This window comes from Pleurodeles waltl, chromosome 4_2 (genome assembly GCF_031143425.1).
Source record: "Pleurodeles waltl isolate 20211129_DDA chromosome 4_2, aPleWal1.hap1.20221129, whole genome shotgun sequence".
NCBI lineage: Eukaryota > Metazoa > Chordata > Amphibia > Caudata > Salamandridae > Pleurodeles > Pleurodeles waltl.
Window position 1 is genome coordinate 64,694,723 of NC_090443.1, and position 15,643 is coordinate 64,710,365.

General features: G+C 47.8%; 1 protein-coding gene across 1 annotated transcript in view; it reads left to right on the top strand.

Moving 5' to 3' along the window:
• Positions 1-9,056: 9,056 nt before the first annotated feature.
• LOC138292226 (aquaporin-5-like) overlaps positions 9,057-15,643 on the top strand; it is a 37,513-nt gene continuing 30,926 nt past the window's right edge. The window contains exons 1-2 of the mRNA XM_069230669.1: positions 9,057-9,462; positions 11,122-11,286. Of these exons, the coding sequence (XP_069086770.1) occupies positions 9,100-9,462; positions 11,122-11,286 (528 nt within the window). The 5' untranslated portion in view covers positions 9,057-9,099. The remainder of the gene's footprint in view (positions 9,463-11,121; positions 11,287-15,643) is intronic.

Below are 15,643 nucleotides of genomic sequence, written 5' to 3' on the forward strand. Positions count from 1 at the left end.
AGCGATCAGGCGGGGGGGCCACTAGGTGTTAACTGCTCGTGGCCACATCACTTGTAGCCTGGGAGGTCAGAGGTACCACCCAACGGTAATGGGGGGAAGTAGCCGCCAATGCTGCTGAGCACACCTTGAAGGCCAATATGCAATGAGACAATGCTTGAACACTACCAAGATGAAATCAGACCAACAGACAGACAAAGTAGCACAAGAGGTTCATGATGCTAAAAGGGATGCTTGGGGCATTTGCTGACCAGTAAATGTGGTAATAATGTACCATGGAATGCCTCTTGAATGTTTTGTAATAAACTGCGACCAATTGTATCCCAGCAATGGCTCATTGGTGTTTGTGTGTATACAATTATAAGAATCTGCTAGGGATGCAGGGTAGTCACTGGTTGAGCCTAGCACAGGTGGTAGTGGTTAATGCTTGAAGCAGTTGAAATGACCCCTGTCCTTATATAGAGACAGTACAAAAACAGAAATTCTGGGAGGATGGCTGGGGATTCATGCTCAGAGAGAGAGAGTTAACATAGAAGAAAGACTGCTGTAGAGTTGAACAGTTCAAACATTATGGGCGATATTTGCGAGAGGTGGATAAAACAATGGATTCCTTTCTCAAGGATGAGGGAATGAGAATGCCATGAAAATTAGCAGAGTTCTGGATTAATCCCATGCAGCAGCAAATGGAATTAGAATTCGATGAAAAGAGAAGTCGTGGGGAGAGAGGTATCAATGCAGGGCAGGGTGGTATGGGTGACACTGTGACTTTAGAAAAGAGCTGTGCGGTGGGGCTCATGCTTGTTTTAATTTGGTGAATTTCCAGCTCGAAGTGGGGACATATTCCAATAGGATGTCAATCTATAAAGGTTCAGTGCTGGTGATTTATCATGATCATTATTCGTATTCTTCCAATGACACTTCTCTCTTTTAAAAGTGTTGTCGGGCTCAGAACAGAAAACAAGGTAATACAAATAAAAGATACATTTGAGGGGAGCAGGGGCTAACTTTTCATTTTAGTACTGTGGCAACCTGTTGTAGCACTGCTCACTCCCACGAACCTTCGACACCAAAACACCATGGTCTGTGACAGCACCTTCTTCAGAGAGTCAAAAACGTAGCAGCAACGCATTACACATTAACATGAACAAATAAACTGGGGGCAGCTTTAATCCAGCAGTGGTACTTTCATTGTTCTCAGTGCGGGCAAATTCTGTTAGCATTGAGGACAGGCACCCTGGCGTGTGGTTCTGCCAACGTTTGCATCACAACACCCATCAGATTTATGTTCATAAATCATCCTTCATAATGAGCTGACGGCAGATTTCTGTTTGCTCATAAGCAGTGTAAACATATGTCGGGTAGGTTCCCATTCAGCTGTTCATGGATGAAGAATTTTCTTTCTTATCATATTGCACAGTCACCGGAAAAAACAAAAGTCCTGGCCCCTGAAGCCTGGCATTTAGAATCCAGATTATCCCATCCATAACACAAGTGACATGAGAGTAATAATGTCAAGGAAGGGGGGTCACCAATGTACTCGGCACGGGATCTCTGTGAAAAATCTCCCCTTCTGGCTTCGGGACAAACATACATTGACACTCATTTCTAGTGCAAAAGGTCATTTATTTAGGACAGGATTTAACATAAACTACAACAACTTTGAACTGTATGAAATCCCTCTCGCCCAACTTTCAACTTAAAAGCTTCCTTATGCCCTTCCTTCTCTTCTAATAGCTCTCTTCAAATCCCCTCCCCTAGACACTCCCCTATTCCTTCCATGCCCTCCTTGTTTGTAAACAATCCTCCCCCCCATTCTGATCCTTCACCTCATTTTTCCTCTTGGAAGGGGGGAACAAGCCCGCATCTGGCTCTCCCCCCTCCCCCATTTCCTGCCACCCAGAAAAACCCATGTGGCGTTTTTCTGCCCCACCCGGCAAACCCTCGTTTGCCTCCCTGATTCCTTCTCATTTCTTAATCCACAGATCCTCCCCCCATAAGTTCTCTAGCATCAGCCTCAAACCCATCAAATAGTATGCATTTCCCAATTGCGATAAATGTACTCCATCATCTCTAAACAATGCCCCTTCTTGCTCCTTAATATCCTCGTGCCTCAGCACCTTAATCCCTTGGGCCCAGCAAAATACCCTCATTGCCCTATTCAACTTTTTCCGAGCCCGTTCAATGGCTCCGTGATTGATTGCCCCTCTCCATACCCGCCTGGGTATAAACTCTGTCCATACCAGACATGTCCCGCACAGTTTCCGCTTCAATAGCTCCAAATCTTTCTGCATAAATTGTATCAATGTGAGCCCTGATTGCTTCACCAAATCATTTTCTCCCAAGTGTATTAGCAACAAATCTGGGCATCCCCACTGCGGCAAATTCCCTGTGATAAATGGGAGTAAACTCCCCCACCACATTCCGCTCTTTCCCCACCAACGCACTTCGTGGTGTCTGCTGGGCAGTCCCATTGATCTGCCGTAGATCTGTTTTTCAGCGAATTTTGCCGCCCAATGTATGAATGAATGGCCGACCAGCCAAGTCACTGTCTTATCGTTCCTCGGTCCGGCCACGCACCCTGTAAAGAAAAAACACTATAACAACTGTGATACACTTCTAACCCCCCCCCCCAAACTGGGTTTCGTTAGGGCCTAACATAGCGCTCGCAGCATCTGGATTTCCATCTACCTATTGCTTTAACCTTAGCCCAAACCCAACCTAAATGAGCTACTGCTGTTGCTGCCCCTATCCTAAAGGAATGCGTTCCAAAATCCCCTGCTTGCCGACCAGTCCGGCCCAAAGCCATCCTCAAAACCTGCAGCAACTGATAGCTAGTGATTTTCTTGCCTGAAGCATGCACAAACACCCCTCTTTCCCCCTCCTGCCCCCACTTCTGTTTGAAAACCATCCACTCTTTCACTGGGCATGCTAGATCGTCACCTCCTTTCTTCAACCATACCCACTTCCTTTTTCCTAGCTGGTCCGTCTTGGACTTCCTGAGCCATATGCCCAATCTCCCTTGATGCATGCAGATCTCCCTCTCCTTCACACCGTACTCCTTGCCTATGCCCAACAATTAAGATACCCTAAATGCCCCGAAAAACGTCCCGATCATGCACAACCTGAAGAGTCCTACTTCGTGTTCATCTGTGCAACATACTGGCAACACATGCCAAAGTTCTTTCAGTATCCCAAAGGTAATGGGCTCTCTATCCTTACTTCCCTCCCCGGTCCTAACCCTACCCCATCCTTCCAACATTTTTCCCAATAAATCGTTCTGTGCCGGATCCGTACCAAAGAAAAGCTTCCCATAAATGAAACACCTGCTGGCCGGGGATAGCCCTTCCACACGTAGACTTAGATACTGCTAAAGACATCTCCACCAGCCCCGAGATCATCATGCCCCCCACTCCCAAATATCTGCCGGGACCGTAGTCTTGGTCTGCTCCGCTCCTGGCGCCAGGTCGCGAAAACGCTGCCACTGTGAACGAGATAGTGAGTCTGCAATCTCGTTGTATACCCCTGGTATGTGTGCAGCTTTAAAGATAACATTGAGAGATAAACATTGCAGCATAAATTGACGCAACAAACGCAAAACTCTTAGATCTCTGGCTCTCTGTCTGTTCACCAATTCCACTACTGTCATATTGTCCACCTGAAAACCACCGTCCTGTTGGCCAGTTCCCGTCCCCAGACTGCCAGTGCCACCGACAAAGGAAAGAACTCTAGGAACGCAATACTCCTCCCTTGTTGCAACCATTGCCGGGGCCATCTCTCCGCGCACCACCTCCCATCCCAGTAAATGCCAAAAACAGACGCGCCTGCTGCATCTGAAAATATTTGAACCTGCCATACCGTGTCCGCATCTCCAAAACACGTTGGTACCAATTAAACTTCTTCAGAAAAACCTCCCATACCTTGATGTCCTCCCTCAGGGCCACAGAAACTCTTATCCTATGGTGAGGTAACACCGCCCCTGACATGGACAGTCCGAGTCTTCTACAAAAAGTACGTCCTCCCCTCACTACTCTACACGCAAAATTGAAATAGCCTAGTAGTTTTTGTGCCGTCCGTAACTCCATTTTGTGCAGAGTTCGCACGGCTGCTAGGCATTCTAGAATTTCCTTCACTTTTGATGCTGGCAATCTTGCCACCATTAGCTCTGCATCTAGCTCTATGCCCAAGAAGGTCATGATTGACAGCGGGCCCTCTGTCTTTTCCGGTGCCAATGACACTCCTGTCTGCTGCATTAGTCTCTGAAAGGCCGAGGACCTTGATAACCTACCCTAAAACCTTCTCGAAAACCCCATTCCAAGTGTCTGGCCCTATTCTTGTCCGGGTACCTGTGCAGCCATGGCAACAAAACTTCTAATCTAACTGGCGTAAGCCCCTTTTGGCGCAGGAGCACCTTGTGAGCCTCTTCCTCTTGTCGCCCTCCATTGTTCTGCTGGGCTGTTGAGGGAGAAACATTGTATGACTGGATGGCGACCCCCGCACTTGGAGCAGTCATGTTTGAACTTGCACTGAGCCCTTGAACAGAAACCCTTGTTGAAATTCCAACAAGCCCCTGTGTTACCCGCCTGCGTTTTTGTAGTATTTTCCGCCCCTCCCAAGGCGGGGCGCGCCTGAAAGGGCTTATATGTTACCGGCAACCTGCTCGCCGTATGGGTGGGTGCCGTTGCCTGTGCTGATGCCATCCATTGCGTCCATAGCTCCGGATCTACGTCCCCCCATGGTTTCTCAGGGTTGATACTCACCCGTGCCCTAAACTCCTCATCATAACTTAGCCATGCAAAACCCCCAAAAAGCATCTGAGCCTTTCTAATGATATCCATGTATTTGAAAAGCGCTATGGCCCGGTCTGGGTATTTTTCGCAGTATATACTGGCGAAAATCAAAAATGCGGACGTCCAATTGTCCATGGTAATGGGAACCCTAGGCCTGCGTGCTAACTCCCACTCCTCTTCCTTGGAGCCTTCTTTGACCTGTATGTCCCTATGTAATAGTTTGAAAACATCCACATATTCGTGTTTCCATATTCTTGCCTTGATTTTTTCTGCAACATGTGACCCTAAAGGCATGGCCAAACCCATGTACGGAAGACGCTTCTTGTGAGCTCCCCCTTCTTTGTCCTCTGCGTTCTTGCCCTCCCCTGCTGGTGGGCTAACCGTCGCTGTGACACTGGTGGATGCCGTCTCCTTGTCCTTGTTCGTGTCACCCTTCTGCGCTGCGACCTCCCCCGGATTATCTAACACTGAACCATCTCCCACTCCTATGGATTTGCTCGCGCGTGTCACCTTGCTAGCCACTCCCCCATCACCCCAGACTGACCACCATCTCCCCGTACCTCCAATTGGTTCCTCCACATAACGCGGTGTTCGCCTCGACATTCCGCCGCGTGGCCTTGTTGACCTTAAACCTGACGGCCCTTCGGCCGTGACGTCGTCCTGAAAAACAAAAGCAGAGGCAGGGGTTGCGCCGCACTTGCGCCCCCGCTCCCCCCTTCTTCACCCCGTTCCCTTCCTCATCGCGTATTTCGCCATCTTCCCAATCTCCCTCCTCTTCATCATAGTCCAACTCCAAATCATCGTCGCCTACCCAAACTCCTTTGTTTTCCATATACCCTTGACATTTGGTTGCCGGTGGTTCTGTTGTATTGTGCCCCACATGGCGTCCGCCATCTTGATGATGTCCCCGTTCCCGCGGTGTAGAGAAGGCCGCCGCAGACCCCTCTATTGCTTCGTTCCAACGCGCTTGGGCCGCATTGCGCCCCATTGGAGCCCCTTTTTTCTTGCCAACCTCTGACGTTGACATTGTCCTGCCTCTTCCCACGTGGCCGCTTGAAACACTGGGGCTTCCCAAGCCAACCTGCCCTTCAGCCGCACCAGCCTCTTGAAAACTACCCTCTCCTGTCTGCGGTATCCAGACCCAGCTTCCTGCTCTGGCCCCTGCTGCCTGTACCCCCTTCATTTCTAAAACTTCTCTGCCCTTCCTGTTATCCTCCCGCCTCCTCCCCAGCTCTTCCCTGTCCTTGCATAATTGCGCCCACCTGGCCTCTGTTTCCGCCACGGCCCTGCGCTGCTCTCTGATTCTGGCTTCCAGGTCCCATGATTCTGACTGTTCCCGTGTTGCCTGCTCTGCGGTTCTGAGGCTCCCCCCCGCGAATGCCTCCTCACTTGTCTGTTTAGGTAACTTCGACTGGCGCGGTGTGGTTTTAGCCTTGACTGCCCCACCTCTGGGTCTCCCCATGTATTTGCCTCTTTTCTTGGCAGGTGGCCCGTGGCCCATGGGTAAGTTATTTCCGTTCCTGGGGCATGACAAATCCAATGGGGTCTGTATCCCACTGGGCCCCGGCACTGGCTGCTCGGTCCCGTCTTCTTGTTGCCCACGGGCTGGCCCTGCCATGTTATCCCCATTACCGCCTGAAAACCCCCCACTTGAGGGGCCTGCGCCGCCCATTCCTGCATCGCCAGCGCCCGGGTCCTGTGTGCCTTGCGTCCCCCCTCCAAACATTAACGGGCTAAACACGACAGGGGTCTCTGGCCGCACCTCTGGGGCCTGTTCTTGTCTCACTGGGACCTCGTCTTTATCTCCCTCGGAATCTTGCGAGTCGCATGCTGCGATCGCTGCCGCCACACCGCTTGAAGCGGCCCGTGTTGGACGTGTCATGCCCACCCAGGCCTGGTCTAATACACCGGGTCTAAGCAAATCCACCCGTCCCGCTTCGCCCAGTACTCTGAGCGCTGCCCTGACGGCCTCCGCCTCATGACTGGCAGCCATGTCCCCACTACCCTGCCCTCGACCCTTCCCTATTTGGGGAATCCTAAAGATTTTTTTTTTTTTGGGGGGGGTCCCTAATGCTGTTGCCCCATACCCTGTGTTGTGGCCCGTGCGCTCGCTGCCCGTGTATCTCTACTGTGGGCCGCCGCGTTTCAGGCTCCCAGAAAAAGTTACAGGGCCCGCCCAGGTGCTGTGCTCTATGGTGGCCCTAGTGGCCTGGCCCTGTTGATGAACTGTTGCGCCGCGTTTCTGAAACGTGCGTGTGTTGCCCCCGGCGTCTAAATGCCGGCAATTCTAATTAATCTGGCCTGGTGGGGGGGGTGTCTTAAAACCCCCGGCGCTGCACGAGTCCGTCTCGCGGCCTTGTATGCCTCCGCTCGGGCGCCGCGTTGTGCCCGCGATCCACTTGAAAACAGGCCTTCGTGCCTGTAACTATAAATTTACCTGCCTTCTTGCCGAGGCTGGTAACGCCCCCGCGTCCGCAGAGGGCGCACCCCGGGGCGCGGCTGAAGCCCGCGCCGACAGCTAACTCCCGGGACGCCGCCTCCGCGCCTTCCCTTGTGCGGCCAGGGGAGCCCCTGGCGTGCACGCGCTCCCGTCCCGAACAGGGGCCCACCCTAAGGGGAAAAATAAAAAGAAAAACACCCTTGGGCCCTCCCAGGTTCCCCCCAACTCGCCTGACTAACCTGGCCTAGGCCCTGCCTAGATTCTACGCCACGGAGTCCTCCCTGGCCAAACCTTCCTCCCTCTAATGGTCGGCCTGGAAAGAGGCCGACCCCACCCCTCTACCCCCTTTTAACCCATCCCTAACGCCCACCCCCACTTACCTGTCCGCCAATCCTGGCCGTCCACATGGATGTTGTTAAAGATCTTCAGTGCATGGATGGAGAAGTCCTGGCTCTGACTTTTTTCTTTACTGGCCTTTTTCATGTCCACTCGGGGATATCATGGCTGCATGTGTGCTGAGAGCCTCTAGAGTTGGTGAGTTTGTCAGTGATTTATACGGGTGCCAGTTTTGAGGGCTTGTCTTGAATATGGTGTGGAAAGGTAAGAGGGCTAGTGGAGTTTCATCCGGGTAGGGGCGATAAGGCTGCTTTTCTACAGGGGCTTGCTGAGGCATGCGGCAGACTGAAGGAAGCCTTAAAAAGGGGCAAGAGTGGTGCTGGGAATACAAGAAGCAGGGCAGTAGCACCATCTTGATGAGAAAGTAAAAGGCCATGCGCTGCCACTCTAAGGTCTCTTTCTGAGGGGAACTTTTTTCACAATCTTAAGTAGTTGTAGCTGGTACCAGACTACCTGGATCTGCTTGGGGACGTGCTTCTTGAGGATGAGGATGGAGTCAAGAATGAATGTGTGGGATTTGACTTTAGATGGTAATAGGGAGTTGAATCCGCTTCAGAAATATCATTGGTTAAATTAGATGAGCGGTGGTTGAGTGAAGGGTATATAGTGACTGGGACTCAGTGAGGAGTCTGTTTATGGAGTGATGAGGGGCTTTGTCCCATATACTTTGTGGATGGTGCACACGACTGAGAATGTCAACAATAATATATTCTGGAAAATGGTCATAAAGGGTTTGGTGTGTGTTTCAAATATAGATAACTTTGAACCAATGCACAATAAAAAAAAAAAACTCAGAGTATACAGTTTTTTAAATCCAAGTTCTGTTATGAAGACAACGAAAGCCTCTGCTCTATTTTCAAATTCTTCATTTTTGGTAGAACTTGTTGGTATTAATCATTGTTAATCCAATGCAGCAACATGTGTCCAGAAATAGCCAGAATATGTACGCCATTCCGAATATAAAACTGCTATCCTGACATCATCATCGATATTCATCAATGATTCAAGTTTTGTCCCTGAAATAGGGGGCCAAACGGAATGAACGGGTGTCATCAAAGAAGGTACGCAAAGAGGCTGCCAGACAACAGAGATAGAATCACTGGGAAAACTGTCACGACACCGACATCACTTAAAAACAAGAGATAGGACACCAAGATAGAGCTTATGAAACCGATAACGGCAGAGTATCGGCTATCTGATTTTTTTTTTTAAAGGAATGCCTTATGCGTCATTCACTAAAATATGTGACTCTGTTCCAAAATGCTTATCAAAGAGGTGTATGTCCTGAGCTGAACGCCTTCCTGGCTGGTTTTGTAAAAGGGAGGAGAAGAGTATTGAGTTGTCTCAGTTCCACCCCTGGCTGAACTCTCCCCTTGCCCGCCTGGTATATAAATCCTTACATTCTCTCCTTGCAGATCTAAAGGAAGAAGATTGCGATTACGGAAAGTTCTCACTGGCTCATTTTTGCCCACCTGATCTATGAGGCGGGAGCTTTTCACGTGGGCATTTGCCCGGGCAGTGTTAGCCGAGTTTCTCGCCACCCTGATATTTCTTTTCTTTGGACTGGGTTCTGCTCTAAAATGGCCTTCGGCTCTTCCGACTGTGTTGCAAATTTCCATGGCTTTTGGTTTAGCGATTGCCACTATGGTCCAGGCAGTGGGTCATGTTAGCGGTGCCCACATCAACCCAGCTGTAACGGTGGCATTTTTGGTTGGGTCTCACATCTCCTTCCTGCGGGCACTCTTCTACATCCTTGCACAGATTCTCGGAGGGTTGGTTGGAGCTGGCATCCTCTACGCAGTGGTCCCTGCAACCATCAGGGGAAATCTAGCGATTAATGCAGTAAGTGATAGTCTTATTAGTGACTAATGAAAGTTTCCTTCGCTCTGCGATGCGCAGTGGTTCCCTTGATGTGAGCAGACTGTACAAAGCAATTAACCCGAAGGTCCTGCCTCACCCCGAGGGTTCCGATGAGCTCTGAGATTCCTTGGATTTAAGCCAAGCTTCGTCGTGCCTGTCGATCTGCACTAAATTTCAATTCATAAAAGAGAACTCATTAACTGCCTTGGGTGTGGATGGATTTCCTAAAATGAGATTTAAAACCATCTGCTTGTTTTTTGTAGTTTGCACCCCAGCTCCGCCAGGCAACCAAAACCAAACTTTACTTTCAATGTGGAAAGGTTTTGCTTGCATCTCCTTTTTATTTGCAACTGTTCACCCAAGTTTAGCTTACACATAGACAAGCAAAGAGCCGGGTACATCTTCGGGTTGGCATTCAAAAGCTCTGGTGGATGACATATACTGATGTTCAGAAGATGTGAAAATATGAAGACTAGAGGTGGCCTGATTTAGATTTTAGCGGATGGGTCACGCCCTCACAGCGGAGACAGATATCCCGTGTGCCAAAATCTAAGTCCCATTGTTTCCTATGGGATTTAGGTTTCAGCAGACAGGATAGCTGTCCCCATTGTGAAGGAGTAAGCCCTTCACCGAAATCTAAATCAGGCTTTTTGTTCTCAAAGTTTTCTGAGTTGATAAAATCTATTCACACTTCCAATTTGTAGGCATTGTTCACAACTGAAAAAGAAAGAACAATTATAGATTCTTGCTTCCAAAGTGCAAGAACGCTTTTTTTAGGATTCACCAATAGGTTTGCTCTACACAAGGCTGACAGGGCTGGACTGGCAAGCAGAGCAGACACACAGAAAGCTTGGCAAGAGTCCCTATCTGTACAGTAAAGAGCTATGCAATGTGTGTGTTTACACTATAGGAAGGCTCAAGGGAGAAAAATCTAGTCACTAACCACTGTAGAGTAACATGACCAGAACTCTAGTTCAGCCTTCTTCACTTAGTGAAAGTACGTGATTGTACAGATGTCACTACATGTCCTGCTTCCTCAGTGCCCACATATGCCAAAATTAAGAGTGTTAACAAATGGGTTAAACACTTGGTTTAGTAGTCAAAAAGTTGACTTGGAAGCTATAAGATCAAGCGAGTTGACAAGTGGACAAGAACTTGGAAAGGCAAATGAACAAGAATGAGTTAAGAGGGGGGATCAAGAGAAGTGAGAGAACAAACAGGACTGGGTGTCATGAGAAGTGTTATATGACTAAGGGAAAGGTGGATAAGTATATGAAGGGTATCAGTGGATGAGATTGATGGGACGGTGATGAGTGATATGGATGCAGGAGGTGAAGAGGAGAAGGATGAAGCTGGAAGGAACTGATGTAGAAGGGGACAATGTAGATGGATGTGTGGGAAAAGAATGAGGAAGGAAAGTGATGGATGAAGTTGAATGAAATGAAGATGGCGAATGAGAATGGGAAAAACTTTGGAAAAAAGTTAAGGATGTGCGAGTCATAGGGCATGATATAAGGACACAAAAGGAAAGTTGTACAAAGGGGTTTAGAGGGATGTTTGCTATGCCTAGATCATCCACCTTGGTCAGTTCTCCTGAGTAACTCAAATTTAACACTGATGTGTGTTTTTTTTTGTTTGCAGCTCAGCAACAACACATCTCCAGGACAAGGTGTGGCGATCGAGATTATACTAACCTTCCAGCTGGTTCTTTGCATTTTTGCTTCAACAGATAGTCGCAGATCAGACAATATTGGATCTCCTTCTTTGTCCATTGGCCTCTCTGTCACTCTGGGACACCTGGTTGGGGTATGTACGTTTTCTGTAACTTTTAAATCTAACACACAGATGGAGTCACTACATATTCACTTGATGACTTGCCAATTAGGAAATTTATAAAGGAGTGTAGACATCACCCAGCCACTTGACACTACGTATAATCTGCATCATGTGGAGAATCGATAAAGGCAGTGCTTAATTTGAGCCAGTGGTTGCTGGTTGGGGGCACCAGCAGTTATTTTTAGGGGCCAACACTTATTTATCAGCATCAGGCATTTACTGCGCGTTAAAGACACATTTGGGAAAGACTGAAGAATAGAAAGACGGGAAAGCGTCACAAAAGGAGAAAGCTGCAAGAATGAGCTAAATGGGCAGGGAGTGGCTGTAAATGGATTAAAGAGGCCCGAGATGGCTTCAGGATTCGGCTGCCTCAGTAGTCCGTGCTCCCACATTTAATTCCAGCAGACGCGTGTTTCATAGAGAAGCTTTGGGCACCTGCAAGTTTTTATTTACAAATTAAGCGCTGGCTAAAGGGACTAGGAAGGAGAAGGAGCATTCTCAGCAATCATTACTAATACAGTATCAGGAGCTGCAGGCAATGGTTAAAACCACAGGAATTGTGCGCCTTCAATCCAATCCCATTCCAGCAGGAAATGCCCAAAATATTGTAGAATGGAAATAATCTTGCATTGGATGAAACCTTGCTGTCTTTCTTCACCAAGAGGAGCAGCAACGTTGCAAATTGCCATTCTAGATTTGGAGGCACTCAGTTACAGTTCCTGCAGGCTTTAATCTCCCAGGCGCGTCGTGAACCCCCCGCTTTGGCAGCTACAGCGGGGTGGTGTTCTTTGTGGGCTTGCTCTGTCTCCAATCCTTCAGACACAAGCTCATCATTAACGCTGGAACATAGCGTCAACAACCAAGCAAGAGCAAGGAAAAACGACACCTGAGTAAATAGAACATTGGAAGAAATTGTGAGTAGAAGGAAGTATGGATGAATGAGAAGGTGAACGACTGTGTATGTTAATGAATGATTGGGTGAAAGGATGAGTGAATGATACGTGGATGGACAGATGAAAGGATGGCAAAGTAAAGGGATCGGTGGATGGATCAGTGAATGAATAGGTAGGTGGATGACAGTTTAAAGGAAGACAAAGTAAAGGGATGGATGGGTGAGTGAATGGATAGGTGGATGGACAGGTAAAAGAATGGCAGAGTAAAGGGATGAATGGCTAGGTGGAGGGACAGGTAAAAGGATGGCAGACTAAAGGGATGGGTGGATGAGTGTGAGTGGGTGACAAAATGTTTGAATAGTTGGTATTGTGGATGGATGATGAGTGGTTGGATAGAAGAGTTGATGGATGGATGGATTGATGGCAGAGTGGATGGATGGATATCAATGTGAAAGAATGATTGTATAGCAGAGTGGATGGATTGATGAAAAAATTACAGATGGAGGATGGATGGATGGACAAGTGGATGGCAGAGTGGATGGATAAGTGGCAGACTAAAGGGATGGATGGATGAGTGGGTGAAAAGATGAGTGAATAGATGGCAGTGTGGATGGATGATGAATGGATGGATAGAAGGGTTTAGCGAGTGGACGGATGGATGGCAGAGTGAATGGATGGATGGCAACATGAATGAATGGATAATTTTATAGCGGAGTGGATGAATTGATATAAAAATGATGAATGGAGTACGGATGGATGGACAAGGGGATGGCATAGTGGATGGATAGATGGAAGACTAAAGGGATGAATGGCAAAACGGATGGATAATGGCAGAGTAGATTGATGCATGCAGAGTAGAAGAATAAATGGTTGGATAGCAGAGTGGATAGATTGCTGGGTGAATGACAGCGTGGATAGATGTGTGGATGGACTACTGAATGGATGGATGACTGAGTGGATGACAGTGGACAGATGGATGGCAAAGTGAATAGATAGATGGATGATCGATAGAGGTATGACATACTGGATTGATGGGTGGCAGAGTGGATGAATGGATGGCTGGTAGAGTTGATGGATTGATGGATGAATGGCAGTGGATGGATGGATGGCAGACTGCAGGGATGGGTAGGATGCTAGTGTTTAGATGGATGGATCACACAGTGGAAGGATGTATGAATAAGGGAGTGGATGAATGGATGGCAGAGTGGATTGATCAATGGGTGGCAGAGTGGATGGATGGCAGAGTGTGTGGGTGGATGGCAGAATTGATGGTAAATTGGGTGGATGAATGGATGGAACGAGGAAAGACTGAATGAGAGACAGATGGAAGAATGAGTGGATGACAGAATTTTCAGGTGAAATAGTGGATATCAGTAGGTGAATGGAAGGCTGTGAGAATGAATAGATAGATACATGGATGGGAGAGACAAGGGGCTGTTCAAGGGAAGGTTTGTCTCACTTGCTTTGCTTGCTAGGAGGTATCAGCGCTTTAGTTCGAAGTGGGGGGTATTATAATTTTCTGCCTGCTCCCGTGTCTCCCAACAGGTGGGAATATGTGAAATGAAAATGGCTTTTCAGAGACTTCATTCCTCAGCTAAGGTGTAACTGCCCTTTCGCTTAACCTCTGAAAGCATTTAGAGGATAATGTAGATGCCAAGTTTCTGTTTACAAATAGTTTTTAGTCCATTTCACTTGTGTCTAAGCCCTCTTTATTTTGGCAGCAAAGATGAAGAGTTGATTGCTAGCTCTTAAATCTCCCGTCCCTCTCTGCTTGCACCTCGGCTCACTTTGCTGACAAGTTGACTCGGGTTTGTTTACTTCCGCTCAGTCTTGTTTACTTTCGCTCAGTCGACTTTTCCTTTCATCGCTTTACCCTACCTTGGCTGTACTCCCCGCTTTTCAGAAGCTTTATTGTCACCCGTCGTATTTTTTGGACATATATTTGCACACCCTAAAATCTATGTTTACTTCCTCTTGTCAGGATTGCTGCCCATCTTTTTCACCTACTATTTTCCCATAACCCTTTAAAAAAAAAAAATCGGCTCCAAATCATTTAATTGCTACTCCTTTCACATTCCACTACCTCTTACCTTGGTCTGGAAGACAGTGGTAACGAATGTGCTGTAAGTTAAGGACGCGTACTCTTGAATTGGCATAAAGACCCTAAAAAGGCGCAAGCTTTAATCATCCATGCCAGGCGCATTGGTGTCCATGTATCTGGTGTCAGCGATTTCACATATTTTCTTGCCAGCCTTTGACAGAGGTGAGGATTTTCCACCCTGTTCATTTTACTGGCCCTCTCAAAAGCGCTAAGGCCCATAATTCTGCAAAAGTGGCGAAACGCAGGGGTGCGCCATATTTACCTCCATTTTGTGTTCCTCTGTGCATTCTCTCCTGTGTCCTGATAAGCCCAGTGTTCAAGGATTGCAAAGAGACCTAGGTAAGGAGCCCAAAGATATTTTCTAGTCAAATAGTATTAATTGTTCAAACAGTGTTTGTTTTACTGTGGACTCTCTGTGTTTTTCAGGCAGCTTGGCCTCTTTTAAAGTGGTGTTTGTTTCAAAATCGTTTTTTTGCTGTGACTGTGTGAATTCCCTTGCTAGTTTAGTGGCTCCCCCCCCCTGCCCCCCTTTATTTCACCCCGATTCTTAGTAAAAAAGACTACATAGACCTTTCAGAGTGTGGTTTTAGGAAACTGTTTTTTAATCTGTTTGTGTGATTTAAACTGTGCTTACAAGCTGTCTGCCCCCCTGTCTTTTTTGCCTTAAAAAGCCCGATTTTTAGAGTGTGCGCCCAGAACTATTGCAGTGTTTGTCTCTTAAACAATCTCCCCCTTACCTGAAAAGTAGACTCTGCTAGCTTGAAAGTGTGGATTCAGCCTGTCTGTATCCAAGGAGATACTGAATAGAGCACCAGTAGCCCCCCCCAGGCCCCAGGGACTGGACTTAGCTGATTGGCTCCCTGAGTCTCTGCTGCACCTGAGGTCCGCCCCCCCCCCCCCCCCCACCTGCTCTGGCTCCTTAAGTTTGTGGAGGGAAGGCCAAAGACAGGCACCTCCATTTTGTGTTCCTCTGTGCATTCTCTCCTGTGTCCTGATACAGCCCAGTGTTCAAGGATTGCAAAGAGACCTAGGTAAGGAGCCCAAAGATATTTTCTAGTCAAATAGTATTAATTGTTCAAACAGTGTTTGTTTTACTGTGGACTCTCTGTGTTTTTCAGGCAGCTTGGCCTCTTTTAAAGTGTTGTTTGTTTCAAAATCGTTTTTTTGCTGTGACTGTGTGAATTCCCTTGCTAGTTTAGTGGCTCCCCCCCCCCTGCCCCCCTTTTTTTCACCCCTATTCTTAGTAAAAAAGACTACATAGACCTTTCAGAGTGTGGTTTTAGGAGACTGTTTTTTAATCTGTTTGTGTGATTTAAATTGTGCTTACAAGCTG